We start from the raw sequence: 21708 nt of genomic DNA, 5'->3' as shown, positions 1-21708 counted from the left end.
TCACTTTTCCTTGGAGTTTTTTTTTTTTATCCAACATTTAGGACCATTTTAGAATACAGCTAATCTTATTTCAGGGACCTTTTAATGATAATATTTCACAATATTTCAGAAAATGGCTACAGTTTATGGGGAATGCAACATTACTGTGGTTTTCACAAATGCAATCATGCAGAGATAATAATGCAGATTTAAAGAACGTTCAGATAAGACTGTGCTATGTTATCATTTTAAATAATTTTATGTGGTTAGAATTATGCCAGCCCTTTCACTTTGGTTTTTAAAGGACTTGTTTTGGGGAATAATCCAGTTTACACAGATTTCCATCAAAGTTTAGATGGACTCAATCAGTAGAGATGTTCTTGGTTTTGCAGTGGAAAGATCACATAGCTAAAAAATAGAAGTGTATAACCACCAGCGATCATCGTGCAGTCGTGGTCGTATTGATTTCATTTAAGAGATGATTTCTCTCTTTCTGAGCTCATGTTCATGGTACTACATATTTCAACCTTCCTTATGTATTTCACCTGAAACCAATATATGGCCAATAGAATTTAGCCAAACTCTAAAAACCTAGGAAATATTGAGAATTGTCTTAACAATTTTTGGTGGCCAAAAAATGTCTTAAAACTTTGCATATTTGCATATATTTCCTCATACAAGTCTTTAAAAAAATGTGCACAAGTAATTGTAAAAATGAAACATGAAGGGACTAGTACATTAGTGAAAGCTATGATGTGTACTTTGATACTTTGCATATGATCTGTAATTTTTAGAGCAAATTAATAATAATAACCTGTTCATTGTAAAAAAAAAAAAAAAAAAAGGGCTACGGGAGGTTATTTCATGCTCATCCATCATCTCAAGGATTTATATTAAATCATATATCATGATCATATCATACAGTTCAGTAAGAGCCATATACTAGAATTCCATTTAAAGACATTATAGACATTTGAAAATATGTATTAACTGATTATTTCTAGTTGTATAAGTTATATTGTGCACTTTACAGTAAAACACTAGATATTGTGGAGATGCCAATCTTTTCGATTACAACTAAAGAGAGCCACTGGAGGAGGAGAGAAATTCCTGTCTGACAGGAAGGTGCCCTACACACTGTACTTCCCCTTTACGTCCTGTTCACTTTTATTCAGATTTACATTTAAAATGTTCCGGCTACTCTGCCTGTCGTGTGGCAGCCAAGTGTGCATGTAGCGGTCCCCTCATGTCTTTGCTTTCCAGGACTTAAATCATGTTAAAGCGTCCCTTCATTTGTTGAAGGTTTGCTGAGATCTACTGAGGTCTGCTTCATCTGCATTTGTCTGTTATAGCATTTGGCATCGTCTGTCAGCCGGCAAGCCTGGCGCTATTTTTGGGGAAGGGTATATATCCTCTGTGGAAGGTTTTTTCTTTCTGATTGGAAAATTAAGGTTCTGTATCACATCCTTAAGGAATAAGTATATATATATAGGAGATTCTATATATATATATATATCATACACGTAGACACAGGCAAATAATAATGTTACTGTGCTAAGTCATTAACAAATGATACCCTATGGAAGAAGCTGTTGTAAAATATAATTGGTAATCAAATTACAGATAGTTATATTGGTTTTGTAGTCCCTTTGTGGGTTTTCTGGAAAATAATTTCCTTTCCTAGTAATGGAGCTACACTAAAGTAAATTCATGGATTTTTCTTGCTATATGACATAAATCCTCCGACAGTTAAACGGAAGTCAGCACCAGTCCCCCCCATCCCAGGCAAACAGTTTTTGAATTGGACGGAGATTCTCAAAGAGTAATCTGCATCCTCTTTAGGTCTCTCCACTGTGCAATTACATCTATAAACTTCCAGCAGGTATCTTCATCTTCTGAGTCCTCTCAAAATTCAAGCACATAATGAGGCCTGTTAGATCCTTTCCAAAAGTGCTCAGTGCATCCCAAGTTACTGAAGTGCTGTTTGATGTTACACCAATCTGGGAGCTCTAGTGAAAATAGAACAGTTTTGAATATGACATCACCACTGGTGGGGACAGCTCCAGAATGGTGCTACATTGCATTCTGGTACATTCTGGTACATTCCGGAGTATGACTCTGCAGAGCTGAACCCAAGGAGTCAAGGCAAGTTCAGGCAAAGTCATGTAAGGCAGCCACATTTCAACAGGATATTTCACACACAGAAGTCATTCAAAGTGCTTTATGTACAGATTATGTTTATATAGGGCTTGGAAGGAAGATTCCATTCGCACATAGATATAGTCGTGTCCAAAACTCAAAGTGACTGGCGTTTTGATGGCCGCTCAAACCACAAGCTTTCCTCAGGCACATGAACTGTGTCAGCTTGCAGTAGTTCTACCAGGGATTGGTTCCACCAAGGACTGGTGCAATGACAAATTTGTTGTTTGATGTTGATGTTTTCTGGTTGGCCTGGTAGAATTCGAGAAAGAGCTGAATGTGTAGACTGGTTAAAGCCATTACTTCTTGAAGACTAAATCTTATATGAATTTTGTACAAAGAAAACAAAACAAAAACAAACACAGAAATGCCTTTAGATAATGATGTGATAACACTGCCACCAGTTTGAGGGAAATGGTTTGAAAGGTTCAACAGCAGAAAATGATCAGTTATCGATTTCAGTACACTTAATTTGCAGCCATAATAAATGGACTCACACCTATTCACATAATCTTGATTGATCTCCCAGAAAGTAATCAATGAATCTTTAAACCCTGATAAGTCATATCACACTGAAATAAAACAGCGCCGCCATATTTGGTAATAGTGGTGTCTGGGCTCTGACGTGGTGGAGGGGCATCGGCGTGCAGAAGTGTGACCCAAAGAGTTCCATTCTGAAAGTGTAGGGGAAAACTAAACACCTAGATAAACACAGAAACAGTCGAAGGTTTGGAATGAGATTGGGATCTGACACCAGTTCAAAGAAAACTAAGCCCGTATAATAACTGTGCTCCATATGGTTGTAGAACTAAGAAATAAACCTACAGGAATCCAAAAAGCCAGTTCTCGAGCAAAAGTCCAAAAAGGAGAGCGTGATGTAGGGAGGACCGTGCCTCAAAGGACTCCAAATTAACAGATCCGCTGGGTTACTTCCTTACCAGGCCAGCTGATGAAGAACTTTGCAAATTTCAAAAATCTGAAATGTACTTTTGAACTCTTAAGAAACATTACATGCTAGTATATATATAGTACACATATGAGTGTGTTTCTTTAATTAATTAAACTGACTGTTCTGTGTTGTGTAAGCTTATGCAAACTAAGCCAAAGATGTTGTAGTGTTACCTGATTAAATGAAGGCCATAGTGCTCTTCCATATGGCAAAACCAGAGGCACTGATGTTAGATGCACTAGAGGGCAGTGTGTGTACATGCCTATGTTTAATTTACAACATCCCATAACTTAAATACACGTGTGTATAAAAAGTCAAACTTCGTCTTCTCTGGCTTAATTTGTGTTTGTAGTACAAAGATCAAAATTTGTTTTCTAGCAACCGAATTCGCTTCCACAAATTTCCCTTCTTCAAGCTGGCAGTAATGATCAAGTTGAGAATTTGTGTAGGAGAGGCTGCCTTGGCTGTCTCTCTTCAGTAGAACCAGTGGTCCATGCTTGGTGGTGCAGCCCTGCTTTTGTTTGCCAGCTCTGATCTGAGACCTGTTTAGGTCAGCCTGGACTGAGGGATTGGGTGGAGCCTCACCACAGAGCACTGACCACAAGGCCCCTGCTATGCAGCTTGGCAAAGACATCTATCTATTTTTCGAGGAAAACATTGCAGCCATCCAGTCCACCCCAGCACCCAGAACAGTATCTGTTCTACTTCAACAAACATACACCCTTTTCTGGCTATGCTTTGTATTGGTTTGTTTTTCTGGCTGTTTCTCAGCAACATTTGAGTTTGTTTTTATCAGTCCCTGAACTTTAAGTGCTCTCTCTCTCTCTCTCTCCTTGACCATTCACCTTGTTTCAGCATATTCCCTCCAGATGAACCTGCTCTGAAGAAACTTGAGAGGCTCCATCAGAAGACTGTATCGTTCCCTTCTGGCTAATTGTAGTACTTGTGCTAAAAACCTGAGATGGTCTCTCATAGCAGTATGCTGTCACACGATATGCTTTTCCATTATAAATGGTCATTACAAATAAGGCAGAGAGGAGGGGAGGAGGAGGGGAGGAGGAGAGGGGAGGAGAGGAGGGGGAGAGGGGAGGAGAGGAGAGGAGCGGAAGGGGGAGAGGAGAGGAGTAGAGAGGAGAAGAGAGGAGGGGAGGAGAGGGGGAGAGGGGAGGAGAGGAGAGGAGAGGAGGAGAGGGGAGGGGAGAGTTCATTCAAATAGGAGAGGAATGGGGGAGAAGCAAGCAAGGTTCTCCTGAGGCTGCTGGGTTCATTCTTGGCCTCCCCCATTAGAAAGGGCTCAGAGCAGAGCTGGGCCCCAAAACCTCAGCACTCTCTCTCTCTCTGTCTGTCTGTCTGTCTCTCACCCTCTCTTTCTCTCTCTCCTTCTCTCTAATCATGGCCCAGGCTGCAGACACCATTGTGGGGGAGGCTGATGGCTCCGAGGGGAATGTGTGGAAGACACTGTTAAAATGCTGCCTGAGGTGAACACCAAAGGCCAGTGAGCCTGTATCCTCTCCGTGGTTTGGCCAGGGATTATGTATTTTTTATTGCATTACCAAAACAGATTAGGCAGACAGAGACAAGAAAGTTGTTTTCCAAAATAAGACCTTTAATTTGCTATTCTATTCTATTCTATTCTATTCTATTCTATTCTATTCTATTCTATTTTGTTACATGGGCACTGACCAATCTGATACACATTTACTTTGCTGCTGAATTTAATATAATATTTTGAACATAAAAAACATACATTATTTACATAATACAAGCAATATGTTTATTCACATAAACAAAAGTGCACTTTTAACAGTAAACCTGCAATTTAGCACCTGTTATTTATAATGCAGCACCAATTTTAGAACCAAATATTAGACAACCCTGTAAAAATAGGCTAGTGTTTAAGTCCCTGTTTTAATAACACTGGACTTGGGTAATTGCAAACATGATGATATAATTTTAATAGCTGACATGTGTATTCCCTGGAAAATGATGAGGAAAGTCTAGTTTGCCAGGCTGGTAATCAGATCCAGACGCTGTCACTTGGTGGCAGTAGGTCATACCAAAGTAATGCACTACAAAATAAAAGCTTTTTTATAAAGAGAGGCCTGATCACAGGGAAGAAAATATTAACTCAGCCTTGAAGTTCCTTTTAGCGCTGATGTTTGATGGCAGCTTTGATTCCGACCCTCATGAGGTCCACAGTGGCATCTGGTTTGGACGCAGTGTAAGCAGAATGGAAGAGGATTGTGCTCGACAGTGGCAGATTTCAATGGCAGGGACAAAGAAATGAATAAAAAACCCTTGAGTGAATGTATTAGAGCCCAGTGTGTGTCCATCTGCAAAGTATTCACTTGTATTTGAAACTGGGTATGATTAAAGTTGGCATGGCGACGTGCTTAGTTCAGCCAATAGTTGCTTTGTTCTGAGTCAAGCTTTGGCTGTCGAATCACCTTACAAAGCTTGATGCCAGATTTGGCTACATGACTGGAAGTAGCACTGTGCTGTTTAATGGAATGGTGTTTGCACCATAGATCACAAGCTAAAACAGACTTAGCTAAGCTAAGCCTGTGGAGACAGAACAGCCTGTGGAGACAGAACAGCCTGTGTTCCTGTATGACATCTGCAGGATAAGATGCCAAATAAGCAAACATTACATTTGACCTCAGGGTGGTACTACAATCCAGATATCAAGGCCACACAGAAACCAGGGTTAAACGCACAGATGTAACTATCTCTAGCCAGAGACGCCATAAAGACGCCATCATCAGAATCTTCCACAAGGGCCAGTAAGTCCACAGCTACTGTACACTGCAGCTAGAGGGTTGATTTTAACAAGATCCAAACAGAGGGAGTTCTCAGTCCTGCATAAGTGGTCCTGTCTCACGGTAACATTCTTACAACCCTCTGTTAAGTGTTCATGCTGCCATAACATTAGTATTGAATTAACTCAAGCTATGAGCAGCCTCCTCTATTAGAGATGGCATTAGAGATGGCAAAAAATATCTTTAATAGCAAATATACATTTATCCCAGGAAGGTTTTTGACATTCATCTACTATTCTTGGCTGTATTAGTGACCCTTACTGGCACCAAAAATAGCATACTATGCTGTTAGGTGTCCACTCAAGTGCTTTTAAGGAAGAGGATCACACATGATTTATTTCTTACCTAAGAAGAATCAATCTAACAAAAAATTCTCTCTCTCTCTCTCTCTCTCTCTCTTCTCTCTCTCTCTCTCTCTCTCTCTCTCTCTCTCTCTCTCTCTCTCTCTCCCTCTCTCTCTCTGTAAAAACAGCAGCTCTAGTCCAGCTGGGTTTCCTACCACAGACTGATGCTTGGCCTGTCTTAGCCCTCACGCCTCATTTCTGTCTTCAACTCCAATCAGTATCACTGGTTGGCTATATACACACCAGAGCCTTGGTGCTTTTCACACACATTTCACTGTGTTGGTTCTTTGCCAAAGTCTGACTTTTTCATTTTTTCCATGTTCCAATCAAAAAACTCATACTGGGTGTATATAAACAATTTGGGGTTTTTTTCCCCTTTTTTCCAAACTGGACTTCTCAAGGATGTCAACAGACAGCCAGAAGGGCCAGGTTAGTCTGTAGTCATTACCCAAGTGCTGTCTCATTGACTGCTATGTGAGCCTTAATCCCTGTTACTGTGTAATGAGCGGTAGTGACAGTCAGGGTGCAGACCCAGCTGTGATCACTGGCACACACACACACATGCACACTCAGACTGTTTCTAGACACCCAGCCAGCTTGGTGGTCCAGGACAAATGCTGATGTAAGACTGATTTATGTTCTAGCGAAACTGCCCCCAGGCAACTGAGGAAGTGTGCAATGAAGAAGCCCACCTGATCTACTAGTATCAATGGACAGTCCTAACCAATTCTATATTGTTTACACTCATAAAATCATTATAGGGTCTTCAAAAGTAATGTACCTAATGTGAATGTTATTGGGATAAAAACATTTAGGAAGCTAAAAAGGCACAGCAATAAACCCAAAAAAGAAAGGCAACCCTGTTTAGCACCAGTATGGCTATCATGTCATTGGCAGCGAAATGTTCCTAATGAAAGATTTAGCGTTACGTTGTTGTCGTCCTCTCCAGAGAGCACCATCCACCCACGTCTTCCCTGAGAGACCCTGAAAGAAACCACGGTCGGCGAGTTCTTCCCGCGGCCGCTATTCCACGGGAGCCACCAGGTAGCCGCTGAAGGTGATGTAGACATCAACGTCGTCGCTGTAGACGGCGTTCTCCCGCTCGCGCTTGTAGAGGCGCACCCAGACCTCATCGGCCAGCTCTAGCCGGAGCATGACGCTCTGGCTCTGCATGATGGAGCGGTCACTGGGCTGCGCGTACAGGATCACCTGCTCTCGCTCGTTGTGCATCACGTGCAGGTACGTCTCCTTGAAGTTCCACGTGTGGATGTTGACGTTGAAGAAGTAGATGCCCGGCACATAACAGTGGAACTTGCCCTTGAACATGTTGAAGTGCTCGTCCATGTTGACGAAGACGGTGTCAAAGAGTAGCGCCTGGTAGTAGTCCACGCTGTGGAGGGCCTTGCGTCTGCCCACGGAGAAGGCCGACTGGTGCTTCTTGCAGGGGTCTCCGGGCACTCCTGCCTGGCCTTTGCTGCCTTTAGGGCCCATGGTGCCCCTGGAGCCTGGAGGGCCTTCTGCTCCTGCCTTGCCAGGAGTGCCCCTCTCCCCACGATCTCCTTTATCTCCTGTAAAGGAAGAATGGAGGAGTAAGCTCACCGGCAAGAGGTTGGATGGAGATATTACTGAAGGACTGAGTATGAGAGTGTGTGAATTAGTGCTTGAGGGAATATATGAATACATAAATGAAGTGTGTGAATGAGTGAGTGACTAGTGAATGAGTGAGTATGTCAGTGAGAGTGAGTGACCGGATGAGTGAATGACTGCTTAAGGACATCAGAAGGTGAGTGAGTGTCTGGATGAGTGAATGACTGAGTGAGTGAATGACAGGTTGAGTGAATGACTGCTTAAGGACATCAGAAGGTGAGTGAGTGTCTGGATGAGTGAATGAATGAGTACATCATTGAGCGAGTGAGTGAATGACTGAGTGAGTGAATGACTGCTTAAGGACATCAGAAGGTGAGTGAGTGTCTGGATGAGTGAATGAATGAGTACATCATTGAGCGAGTGAGTGAATGACAGGTTGAGTGAATGACTGAGCGAGTGAGTGAATGACAGGTTGAGTGAATGACTGAGCGAGTGAGTGAATGACAGGTTGAGTGAATGACTGAGCGAGTGAGTGAATGACAGGTTGAGTGAATGACTGAGTGAGTGAGTGTCTGGATGAGTGAATGACTGCTTAAGGACATCAGAAGGTGAGTGAGTGTCTGGATGAGTGAATGACTGAGTGAGTGAATGACAGGTTGAGTGAATGACTGCTTAAGGACATCAGAAGGTGAGTGAGTGTCTGGATGAGTGAATGACTGAGTGAGTGAATGACAGGTTGAGTGAATGACTGCTTAAGGACATCAGAAGGTGAGTGAGTGTCTGGATGAGTGAATGAATGAATGAGTGAGTGAGTGGACATACCTCCACCACTACCTGAATTCATGTTATGTAGCATGAATACCACTCATCTCTTATCCAACCACAGGCTCAGTAAACAAAGACGAACCATCCCTAACACACCACGACCAACATCCACCGTGACATGATGGCCTATCCCTGTTAATGGAAAACACTGAGCTCCTGCCTTTTAAAAGCTTCCTATTAAAACCCCCTGAACTTTATCTGACTGTTGACTGTTCCATTTAGCCCCAAAGGACTTTAAACGCTGGCAGTCTTCACTGGTGTCTGTCCCTGAGAAGCCTACAGCTGCAATCTGAACACAGGCAAACAACACGTGCTGCCGCTTGTAGTTTACTGCCACATAAGCAAGTTTCCTGCCAGGTCTGCATGCATTTGGAGCCTGCTATTGCCTGTCAGGATGGATTCTGCTGGACTGGTCGGCATTCTCTGGCTAAGAAGGTAGAGGGTGTCTTAGAGGCGTGCGCTGTGGCCGGGAGGGGAGTCCGGGGCTGGGGCGCCTGGGGGGTTGGGGGTAGTGGAGGGCCAGCAGTCAGTTGCATTGTTTAATTGTTTTCCAGAATGTGCGTGTACATGGGGGTGGAGACATTGTGTGTCACATTGTGTGTCATCTCAGTGTTGTGTGCTGATGCGGGCACGTGTGTTCCAGCACGTGTGTACGTATGCCAACATCAACACACCACACTGAGAATGCATGTGCACAAAAGAGAGAGACACAGAGAGAGAACAAGAGAGAATAAGAGGGAGAGTGATTAATAGTGGGAGAAAGTAAACGCGTGAGGGGCGTGGCTTTAATGAATTGTCTGCGGTCATCTCTGGGTTGCTCCTAATATAGAACCACCTCTGATTCCATCTGATTTAAATACCATAGATGAAACAGAAAATAACTTTGCCCATGATAAACTGAGCATTAATTAGACACATACACAGTGCTCTACAGTTTCTCAGTTCATGTGTCACTGGGAAAGTACTTTGTAGATGAGTCATTAGCTGAATGGATTTAGACAGCCTAAAAGCCATTCATATGTTTCTCTGAAAGATAAGACCTTAGACAACCCACATAAAATCGATGCTATAGCAACTACACACAAAGCACACACACTTTCATGCATGTAAATCCTACAGCACAGTTTAAGAGGACTGTTTTGGGATATAAATGACAAGATATAAACTATCAGCATACAAATGAGTTATCTTTGCTCTTATGTATATAATCTGCCAAGTATACACTGTTCAAAGAATGAACATTGAAAATTATAGAACCACCATAAGAGTTATAAGTTTATTATAACGGCTTCTAAAAAGTATTTTTCTGTTGTTGTATTATCTGTATTAGCAAAATGTGTTTAGCCCTTAGGCATGAGTATCCCATCTTAGACTTACCTTTGAGAATGGTCATGTTAATAAATGTGCGAACCTCTGGTGTCTGATAGGTCACGGGCCGAGAGGAGGGGCTTAGGGGTGGGTCTAAGTGATCACAGCACCTGCGGCAGTACCTGGGCGGCACCCTAGAGGGGGAGGGGACAGAGGCCACCAAAGGGAAAAGCAACAACACAGGCAGAAAGAATCCAGACATGGCTGTACCTGGAGAGAGAGATGTAGAGATAGAGAGAGGTAGAGCAGTTGGAATAGTGAGCGAGAATCTGAGCAATAGAGAAGAAAAGAAAGAGTGAAAAAGAACAAAGAAAAACAAGGCAAATTAAAAAACAAGCTCGTTTGTAAATAACCAAGTGTATTCTTTTGTTGGTGATAGCTGCTACTCAGTAGTTGATAGAGGCTCAGGGTTATTGTAGCAAATGCTTGGTTAATACATATAAATCAAGCTTAATCTGATATCAGCATTAACTACAACTCCTCCAGTGTGGACAGATCATCGTGAAATGGGACATGACTAAAGGGGGCAATGCACTCAGCACCGAGTCTGCTGTTGACTGGACATTCATTTTAGGCTTAAGGATGGGTAACATAAACTGACTGCAGTCTAATCATGATAATGATCATAGCCCAAACTCCTGGGCAACCCTATGCCCAAACCATTGGGATTGTATAACCATACATTTGTGGCTTATCGAGCTTCATACAATGCCCCCTTTTAAATGCCAGATAGGAATAAATGGATCTGCGTGAAGGAAATACTAGTACTAGTATATGTTTAGTGACTGTATATATTGCAGCAGGAAATCTGTCATGAACTGTTTTCTTTGAGACCGGATCCCAGTGGGGCCCCTGTGGGTAGCTGGTTAGTGCTGGTGATTTTCTGAAGTCCAGCAAAAGAGAGAAAGATTGTGAATGTAATATCTTTTCACAAATGGAGAAATAGTGTGTCCTTGATTGAAACTATAATAAACAGAGAGACAGACTGGGGAGGGATATATTGCTCCTTGCAGCTATGGTACCCCTCCTCTTCTGCCCTTCATAAACCCAAACTCTCCCAAAGATGGCAGATGATTTCTGCTTTACCATTACCAAATATGAAATCTCAAATGTATCACGTAAAATGACAGACAGCATCTGCAAGTGCACAGTACCAAAATAAGTTATCAGTACATGTTAATTTGCATGTAAAAACAGAAATAAATACTCACATGATTTTTTGAGCAAAAAACTACCTGCCCTGATTAACAGCTTGGTTGAAATTTTCTATGGTGGCCTAAGACTTTGGGAGAGTAGATGACAGCAAAATGATTTTTTTAATAGCATTATTGTCTTGTGACATAGCTAGAAAAACATAGGTTTGGTTGCCACACTTCTCCGTTAGGTTTGACTCTGAAATCTTTCAGACTAGGAAGAAATAAGCCACACCCTCAACACACAGGGAACTGGGTGAGATCACTTGGACCAGGAAAATATCAGGAACTGCCAAAGTCAAACGAGCACATGCAGCAGAATTCACTGTAGCACCCTTTACACCACCTGCGCTGATTTGTCACAGCTTTGTTGACATTTTCTTGGATGGTGTAAGACTGGGACAGTGGTGTATATGGAAGCATTTCTAAGGCATTCCTGTATCAAGGGGCAGCTAAATAAATGCCTGAGAAATATCAGTACAAGTTGCTGCATAGAATTTATCTAGTCATTGGTTATTTATCATTTCAACATGTCATCAGTAATCCTTCCCTTTTGGTCCTCCAAATCCTCCACTAATCTAATTCCATTAATTCCACTGGGTGCAGCTCACAATTGCATCTGGCTACTTTGTTCCAAATGTACTTACTTACCAACTCTCTTGCCAGAGAAGGCTCCTATAAACTCAACAGGAGTTAAATAAACACTGTTTTGTTTTGTTTTTTTACTGGATATCAGCTCTTCCACCGTCGTCAGATTAGTGTAAACATTAATGCTTCTAGCACAGAATCCAGGCCAGCATGCACACTGTAGGTATGATTTAAGTGCAAAAGCCAGCATCTTGTTCGCAGCCCAGAGTTTAAGGAGGAACCCTGAAAGTATCAACTAACATTGGTTTTCCAGCCACATACTGACAGTAATGTCTTGCTTGTGACTTTTAAAATACTTTTAAAACTATTTATTTATTGCTGGTCTCTTGAGGCACCAAGGCCCAACCCAAACATTTTGCTCAGTTCAGACTGATTTATGTGTGGCGCTCCTACGACACAGGCCCTGGGCCCAGATCCACACAGAGCCCAGTGGACTCTGTCCTCAACAAACCTTTGTTTCCAGCCTAAGACTCACAGGCTGATCACGTAGACACTTGTGCCAGACGTAGTTCCTCTTAATCCAGGGATGTCAGACACCAGCCCAGGAGAGCCAGAGTAGATCTTTTCCTGATTGATCAGATTATTCCACAATCTAATTAGCAAATCCTTCAACAGAGTGAGTGAGGGATTGATGTAGTGTGAGTGAGGGAGTGATGTTAACTATCATAACTAGTTTCATTCATTATTATAGCTCATTATAACTCAGTCATTTCATTCGTTATTATAACTCATTCCTTTTCACAATAGCAAAACACTTGATACATTAACATGTGAACTGTTTTGGGTCATGATAATACATACTGTTACAGATATTATACCAGAGGCCTCATTATTTAGGAATGTCTTCTTGGTGTCTTCACAAGGAGCCCAATACAACTGGGCAGGAGTTATTGTGTTCTGTTCCTGCAAACGTTGGCTGCATGAACTCTACTTCACATGCTAATGCTTTGGGTTTAAAAATGGGTGAGAGAGAGAGAGAGAGAGAGAGAGAGAGAGAGAGAGAGAGAGAGAGAGAGAGAGAGAGGAAATCCACCATGTTTTACAGAGTTAAGAGGAATGCTAAACAGTGTCTTAGGGAAGTTTTTCTCCCCTATTTTTCACTACTGGCAGTTTTTTGGGTTTCTTTAGATGATTAAATACGCTGTCAACTTCTACTCTCTTTTCTCTTTCTCTGTTCTTCTGCTTGTTTTCCATTGCCCATTTAAAGATTTAGTGACTTCTTAAATGACGCCAAGTTTAATTAGCAACATCCTTCTTATGATCAATCAATGCCACCCCACAACCCACCACCGCCCCCCGCAGGATTTTTATTTTTATTTTTTGATGTATTTATCAATTAAAATGTACATTGTCCTTACATATGAAACATATTAAACTAGTCCTTTCAAACACAGCTTGAAGCTGCACCTCCTGCAGTGCTATAGAAGAACGCTTTCGAGTTTTGTTTGTTTGCTTTATTTTTGTTTGTTTGTTTGTTTGTACGCACTAAACTTTAGAAGTGTAACTACCTTTCCCTGAACACGATCGCACTTTTTAAAAGTTCGGTCATCACTCTACCCATGTTACATAACCTCAACAAGACAATAAATTACATTCTTCAGCAGAATACATTCGAAAACTCTTAATATCTCTAAAAAACAATCAGTGTTTCCTGAATCTTAAATCCTTCAAAAATCCAGATGTTTCAATTCCGCAAAAGAGCCACGTCCTCACAGGAAGCCACAATAATGACTGGATAAGGTTTGGAGGTTGTATGCACACATTTCATCTTCTGTACGAAATCTTACCCAGAATTGCCGGCACCCCTGCACCGCCGAGTCGGCAAGATCATTTCACGTCTCCGGGGGTCTGAATACTAATCAAAGTATTTTATGCGTTTTTATTACTTCACTCCTCATTTGCCTGTTGACGTGTCTCGCATATATTTGCTATCTCGCCTGTGCTGAAAAGCCTTTAAAGTACAAATATTTATAATGATTTTCTTAAACTTCACTTACCGCTTAATTCTCATGCGGCCGATCCAACTGCGGGCTTTTTAACGATCAGCTGTGACCTGCGCGCCTTTCGCTGGCCCGGTCTCCCTCTCCCTCTCTCTCCCTCCCTCTTTCTCTCTTTGTCTGTCTTCTCGCTCTCCTCCTCCTCTCTCCGGCGCTGTCATTGATCCTCTTTTCCTCCTTCTTTGTCGTCCTCTTCTCTTCAGCCTTTCCCCGAGGAGGTCTTAACTTAACGCGCAGCACACAAATTAAACCCGGGTTCGGACCCTGCATGCCCGGATCCGAGTTCTCAGGAACAGCTTGTGCTTTCTCAAAACGAGGTTCTTAAATGTTCTTGATTAGGTTAGCCGGTTCTGTTAGCCAACAGAGCATTTAACATTTAAAACCTGTTTAGACTGCTTAACTTGAAGGTTGAAGGCTAAGGTTCATTCATAATTCTGACAGTTCTTTATTTTGCCGGACCGTGTAATGGACCGGCCTAGAAGATAAGCTACCTAGTAACAGTGAAACGAGGGATAATAGATGAAACACTGGCGTCCGCTGCATTTGCCCATAAACCCTCCGACCTCCAGGTCATTATGGGGTAGTTCACAGCATTTAGCAGAAACGATTGTGTTTTAAGGAAATGAACGCAATGATCGTTGCAGTTAACTTTCACATTTCAATGTATTTAACCTTGTCTACTACGCAGTGAGTGATGCAGGCCAAATGCTCGAAGCTGAAAGGACGTATGCGTTTGTACCTAAATCTCGACCAGTATGCCGTTTATTTGAGTAAGTGGTTGCTCTATACGTAGCTTACTATGTAGTTATCTATTCATATTTCAAACTAGCTAACATGTAGCAAGCAGTGAGTACCAGGGAACGGCGCGTATATCTGCTCCATTTGTTCGTTCTTTGCGCCCACCGACTAACCATTCTGCGCATGCCCGCAGTAGCCAGCGACGGTGTTGTTACCAGTGAGGAATGATCTATGTTCTCCCATGAATCAATAACTAGGTAAATAAATTTAGTTATCCAGAAGGATTACAGCCAAGAATGATTCATTAGCGGTTTTGTTAGGGATAGTTTAGGTCAAGATATGGCTTGTTGGTTTGTAATGTGGGATATTTCAAACATGAAAGATCAGTCACATTTTAACATATCAACGAATTCTCAGATACTGCAGACAAATACTTTGGAGAAAAACTTATAATGAGCTATATTATTTTCACAAGGGTAATATTATGATCTTTTATGTTACTAACTCTCCATTAGTGAAATGCACATAAAATAAAGTACAAGCAGGTTAGCTATCAAGACGGTACTATGGGAAGCAAGGCATCTTCCTCCATATGACCACTCAAGTTCTATATACTGAATGAGTCACATGTACTGTTCACACTTTAACGATGCTATGTGGTAAGTGGCTGTCTGGTAAAACTAGGCTTGCCTCATTGTCATGTTTGTGTCTTTTGGTCAGTGATCAGTCCCAGGACTAATTGGTTCTAGATTTACTGTGTGATGTGAGACTGAACACAGCGTTCTGCCTTCAGCTGTATTGTAGGTTTGCAGCTAATTGGCATAGCAGTATGTCCCGCTATAAACAGCCCCCCTTACACTTAATGAGAGTGTCTGCATTGTCAGATGTGTGCATTGTAAATAGCACATGGTGTAATAAACAAAGATTCTGTATAGTATATGCTCTGTCAGAGGAACGGCACAATGGCTTAGTTATTTCATGCATACTTGACAACACGATTGATTAGGGTTTGAAGTTACTATACGCATTCCAAAATATGATCTAGAATAGATGCTGTAACTGTGGGGGGTTCGGCACTGTGTCTGGGTAATTCATTTGTTGATTTTTGAGTAGATCCTGGGGGCTGTAGCTGGACATTTATTGAGTCTCCTGTTATCTCTATAGACTACAGATGGGCTCACATACATCCCCAGCATCAGTATGTCAAGGAACCTGTAAACCACTAAATGACCATTGCACAACTTAAGGGGTATGGAATTCAAAATTTAGAACACACAATTTCAATAAACACACCAATAAATCTGGACTAAAAATGTTTTGTTTTTGGGGTTTTTTTTGGGGGGGGGGGGGTATGTACAATCATAAGGTTCAAGATTTGTTTGTTTGTATAAGACTAATGAAAATCACTTATGAAAAGTCTCAAAATACTAAAAATACGAGAAAATATGAGAGCGTGGGATTATGATCCAGGTAACGGAGCAGCCCGTGAAGACCCAGCCATGAGAAAGTCCCAAGATGCAACTGCTGCAGCTGGCCAACCAGTTTAAACAAAAACTGGAACCACCACCAGTCACAGAATCCATTCTTTTACTCAAGCTCCAACAGCCAAGCGAATCCAAATGCGCACTAGTTCCCAAAAAATTCCAGCTTTATGGGAACTACACAGAACTAAATTACAATGGTAATCGATGTTCCACATTGAAAAGTCTCGGGAATCCAGTGAGAAACATTCATCTGTGTTTGAAGCACAGCCTTATCAGTGGGTATTATCAGTCTGGTTTGAGCTGGTGAGTGGTTGTAACCCAGTCTGGACATATTTTATCATGTGAACATTTTTTATAAAATCATACCCAAGCAGTTATATGCAAACAGGAGATTTTTTTTTCAGTTGCGAGCCAGAAATGGTTGCAGATTCACAGGTTATTCTGTTTGCTTCACATACACTTAGATTTACACAACAATATGTACACATGAGATATGATGAGAGAAGCCTCCCTTTGACAGATTGGCCCTGTTCCTCTCACAGCTGCTAAATCTGAAGCATAGATAGTCAAACACTTGTTTCAAATGTGGGTAAGACTCTGGAATATTTATGGGTACCTCTATCTGTGTGTGTGTGCGTCTGTGGGCGCATGTCTGTGTATGACTGAGTGAGTGAGCATAAATGGCTGTACTCCGTAATGCTCTAGAAGAGGTGTACAGAGGCTTTTCATACATAACAATTTGTGCAGATTGGCCATGCTGTGCGAGTTACGTACAACCAGGAAAAACAGCAGCAGATAAACATGTGCACAGTGCAGGGATCGCACACCGTCCCACAACACTGTACGTGAGTTCCCATTTAGCTGCCTTTGCAGGAATCAGGGACACAGAAGACCTATGGAGAGGGACTGATTGCCGTGAAGCCCAAAGTCTCTGTAGCTAGGCACTAATACAGCAGTTTCGTCCCTTTCATTTCAAACATCAAAAATTCACCCTTTCATTTATGTGAAACTCAATTTGCTCCAGACTCCAGTACTCCATTTGCAGCTGCAGTTAAGATGTTTACATAAACTGTAATCTGACATAAGCTGTAAACTTTCCCACTCTGCTGCATTGACTGGCGGCTTTAAGTGTGGGTGTGTTTTGTGAGGGCTGAGAGGGTTAATGGCAGTGGGTCATGTGGGCTCTCTTTACAGAGCGTAAGGAGGGGGAATCTTATGCAATAACTTCACCTTCCTTTGCCCTCACAGAGAGCAGTCAGAGTTGTTCCATTTCTGGTTTGCTCCCATTCCCTGGGCTGTGTGCTGTGTCCGTGTGTGTGTCCGTGTGTGTGTCCGTGTGTGTTTCCTTTGTCTGTTTTCTTTTCCCTTGTAATCCTCCTACATGCTCTCTCTCTCTCTCTCTCTCTCTCTCTCTCTCATCAACTTTAGCATCAGGGAGGATCTATAGATGCTTGTGAAGTCTCACCCAACTCTCTGACCCACAACTATGATCCGACAAACTTTCCCAGAGTCTAGAAAACCCACTGCCTCATCATCACATCCCACTACTCTGAGTCATGACACAGAGGGACAGGAAACAGATCTACAAGGGATTAAGATGGAGGAGGCTGTGTGTGTGTGTGTGTGTGTGTGTGTGTGTGTGTGTGTGTGTGTGTGTGTGTGTGTGTGTGTGTGTGTGTGCGTGCGTGTGTGTATGTGTGTATGTGTGTGTGTGTGTTGGGGGAGTGTAAATGTTCTCATCATGGTCAAGTGGTCCAAAACATTTTCTTCCAGGAGTCAGACAGTGTACAGAGCTGAAGGGTGTTCATTAACTGTTCTCTAACTGTGTAACAGTTTATATCAAACCCTCTGTTTTACAGGGAGAAAAACACTAATGTAAAATTAAGACAGAGCAAAGAGACAGAAAAGAGAGAGAGAGAGAGAGAGAGAGAGAGAGAGAGAGAGAGGGAGAGCGTGAGAGTGAGCTTGTGCAAGAGCAGAGATCACAGCAATATATGAATCTCCTCTACTTATATTTTTACTGAAGCATGGTTATAGGACAGTACATCTGTGTGTGTATATGTGTGTGTGTGCAACACTTATTCAGTACAGAGCAGGACTAGTAGAGAGGTGTAATACCATTATCCATAGTAATTACACACTGTCCGCACAGTTGCAGCCTATGTCGGTTCTGTGCATCGACAAAATATCAGAAGGTAGCAGGATTTGAGCCTTTACCTACCCCTTCTGTCTCTGAAATCTTGTGACTCTAAAGCGTTTTTGATAACAACGGAATTTAGTGTTACATTACAAAAATACAATAAAAGTATTACAATATTAATATGTGTTAGTATTAGAGGTACGTATTTTTTGCCGCATGTTACATTTGTTGCCACATGATGGCAGTATTGTGCAATATTTGAACAGCTGCAATTCCCAGCAAGTACCTGGGCTCATTTCCACTTCAGAAAAAAGTCTTCCTCCTTTCGCCCTGCCATCTCTACTTAGGAAAATCCCAGGTGACATTCCTTCTTTTGCAAACATGTAGGTTTAGATAGATTTCCGAAATAATATGTGTAATAAGTAGTATGTATGTAATATGTTTGTAGCCGGGAGGACCCAAACAAGAAAACAAGCATTGTTAGACTAGAGAACAAAGGCTTTTTACGTGTTTCATTTTAGCTGAGCAGAAGAATGGACTGTGGAAGTGAGAAGTGAGAGTTAGGGTATTTTTTTATGAGTTGGAATCTGTGTCTCGGTCTGTTTGTCCACTGGCGACAGCCAGTCAGGCTGCTGCATTATTAATCTGCTCTCACCCAGATTCACTCACATACTTACAAAACCATGCCCTACCAAGATACTAAACAACACAGCTGAAAAGGAACAAATCAGAAATTCCGCTATTTCCTATTGGGTTGAGGCGGTTCCTCTTCTTGCTCTTATTTGAAAGATACCAGACCTTACGTTAGTCAAATGTTTTTATTTTTTTACAATAAAATATGTTTTTCATGGATCTTTTTTTTTTCCCATTACTATATATATTTCTTGCCCACATGCCCCGTCCTGCTCTTTCTATCTACAGTAGAACCCTTGTAATACGTACATATACAGCATGTGGTACACATCTACAGGCCAGTGGTATGAGTCTGCCAGTGAGCTTTTTTGCCTCCGTTTGGATAGCAGAATACTGAACAGAATGCACCTCAGCCTAAGAAACATTAGACAAAGGCTAGCCACTGGAAGAGCGAGAAGGCAGTATGGACTCACAAAATTAGGACAGAAATCTGATCTGACACCGTATTATTCTCCCTACATACATCTATCTGTCCATATAACACACACACACACACACACACACACAGACACTGCTTGGCCACTTTATTAAGAACAGCATACTAATTCTGCCCCGCGTAATTCTTTGTGGTATGCATTACACAAATTGCTAGAAACATTCCTTTGAAACTGGTCCATGTTGCCATGACAGCATGTCATGTCAGCTGCACATGCATGCTGCATATTTCCCGTTCTACCACATGCCAAAGGCCACCGAAGTGCACTGAGATCACGTTCACGTTCACGGAGCCGGTTTGAGATGATGACAAAACTTGAATCAGCCTTGGCATTCCCATGGTGCTCAACTGCGACTGAAACGTGCGCCAAGAATCCCCATGCCATTACACCACCGGCAGCCTGACCCGCCCACACGGGGCAGGCTGGCTCCGCGCAGTCCCGAAGTTTACGGCAAATTCTGACCACACCATTTGCATGTTGCAGCAGAAAATCATCAGCTGTCCAGCTTCAGCGTGCCTCCTGGTTTGGGCTGACAGGGGTGGAACCCAGCGTGGTCTTCTGCTGGTGAAGGACCTTCAGCTCACCATTCCACATGCTGCACGCTCTGTGCTTACTGTAGCATTCCTGTTAGCTCAGGTCTTTATTCCTTTGCCCTATCTCAACAGCTGTGCTCCAGCCAACACTGCCAGACAGATGTTTTTTGTTGCCTTGCTAAAGCTCTCCACCTGGGACTGTATGACTGAGGCAGGTGCACAGGTACTGGTTCCTAATAAAGTGACCAGTGCTTATATATACTATGAATAATTAATAACTTAATAAAAAAAAAAGATGATTTTTAAAAATGCTGAAAATAGAAGCTCTGTTAAACTCTTCAGAAATGAGATTAGGATGTATACATGATTGTACTTTAGCTCTTTAGTTGTTTGCAATTGAGCTGCTTTATCCTCTAATTCTAAGACTACACATCCCATCAAACAATAGTGTAGATAGAAAGGGGGATGGTTAAGCTACTGAGAGTAGCTCCTTGCTGGTCAGATGAAGTCCTCATAAGCTGATCTGGGATCGGTCTGGCCTGCCCCTCAGGAGGAGAGGAGCTGTCTGATCCAGCCAGAGAGCCTGGTGATGCGTGTGTAAACACCGTAGTAATCCGGTCGGCCACAGCCGCGACCCCAGCTCACAACGCCAGCAAGGAACCAACGACCTGATGGCTCCTGGCACACCAAGGGACCTCCAGAGTCCCCCTGACGTATGTCGGGGGGGGAGTAGTTAAGAGAGGTGAAATGAGAAGAAAGAAGGAGAGAGAGATATGAAGGAATGAGGAGAAAGATATGGGTCTCGACATGGAAGAGACATATAGACTGATATATATCTTGTCCATACTTTTTTATATATATATAAAAAAAGAATTAGCATGCACCCTACCTGACACGCATCCTTTCCCCCACTGCGATAACCAGCACACAGCATTCTGGGAGTGATATATCCGTAGGAACGGACGCAAGCATCCTCGCTAACCAATTGCACATCAACCTTCTGTAGGACATCACTTGTGCCACCTGAGAGAAAAGGAGGGATGGATGATGGATGGACGGACGGACGGACGGACGGACGGACGCACAGGAGTGCGCACATGTGTTTACCCACCCCCTTCTCGGAGCGCCCCCCATCCAGTGACCCAGCAGAGCAGGCCTGGCTCCAGCTGGTGCGTGGCAGGGGGCAGGCACGCTGGCTGGGCGAGCGTGCCCACGGATACGCTCCTCTCCAGCCTGAGCAGGGCCAGGTCGTAGTCGTGGGTCTCGTCATCGTAGTACTGGTGCAGGTGGATGTGGGAGATGCGCAGGGCTTCCTCCGTCTGGCTGGTGCCCTGCAGGCTCAGTTTACCCAGATACACCGTCCATAAGGAGGGAGAGTACAGACTGAGAGCAGGCGGGGGAGTGATAAAGAGAGTGATAAAGAGAGTGATAAAGAGAGTGAGATTGAAAGGGGGAGAAGAAAGTGATAAAGTGAAGTAAAATGTAAGATAGAGAATGAAAGGTTCATCTGAATTTTATGAGAGTCATACTTTATGTTCATGGCCCTTGATCTGTTCAATCTAGCCTCAACGCTTTTATGAAATTACTATAAAACTACCAGTAAAGCAATATCCTCTACTCACCGGTCATCATAGAAACAGTGCGCTGCAGACACCACCCACTGGGCGGAGATTAGAGCTCCACCACAGATATGCTGGCCGCTGACCTGTAGGCTAGCCTGCCATGGCCACTCCCCATCCACTGCACTGACTCCGCCCACCACCCGGGTGCTGAAC

At 42.8% G+C, this 21708-nt stretch overlaps 2 protein-coding genes across 4 annotated transcripts in view; both read right to left on the bottom strand.

Annotated features, from left to right (window-relative positions):
• Positions 1-4824: 4824 nt before the first annotated feature.
• On the bottom strand, positions 4825-14071 carry c1qtnf6b (C1q and TNF related 6b). Its single transcript, XM_027014659.3, has 3 exons — positions 13909-14071; positions 10080-10339; positions 4825-7858 (listed from the first exon to the last, which is right to left on the bottom strand). Exons 1-3 carry the CDS (start codon positions 13920-13922, stop codon positions 7314-7316), a joined length of 819 nt encoding a protein of 272 aa, XP_026870460.1. The 5' UTR covers positions 13923-14071; the 3' UTR covers positions 4825-7313.
• Positions 14072-19371: 5300 nt separating this feature from the next.
• Positions 19372-21708, bottom strand: part of tmprss6 (transmembrane serine protease 6) — a 13429-nt gene continuing 11092 nt past the window's right edge. For all 3 annotated transcript variants that reach the window (XM_081710475.1, XM_081710477.1, XM_027014876.3), the window contains 4 exons: positions 21556-21708; positions 21045-21316; positions 20823-20956; positions 19372-20641 (listed from right to left, as the gene is read on the bottom strand). The exon at positions 21556-21708 is cut by the window's right edge and continues 16 nt beyond it. In XM_081710475.1, the coding sequence (XP_081566601.1) occupies positions 20480-20641; positions 20823-20956; positions 21045-21316; positions 21556-21708 (721 nt within the window). In that variant the 3' untranslated portion in view covers positions 19372-20479. The remainder of the gene's footprint in view (positions 20642-20822; positions 20957-21044; positions 21317-21555) is intronic.

This window comes from Electrophorus electricus, chromosome 3 (assembly GCF_041902795.1).
Source record: "Electrophorus electricus isolate QZ-2024a chromosome 3, ASM4190279v1, whole genome shotgun sequence".
Lineage (NCBI taxonomy): Eukaryota > Metazoa > Chordata > Actinopteri > Gymnotiformes > Gymnotidae > Electrophorus > Electrophorus electricus.
The sequence above is the reverse complement of the archived record's forward strand: the minus strand, read 5'-3'. Positions and strand labels throughout refer to the sequence as shown.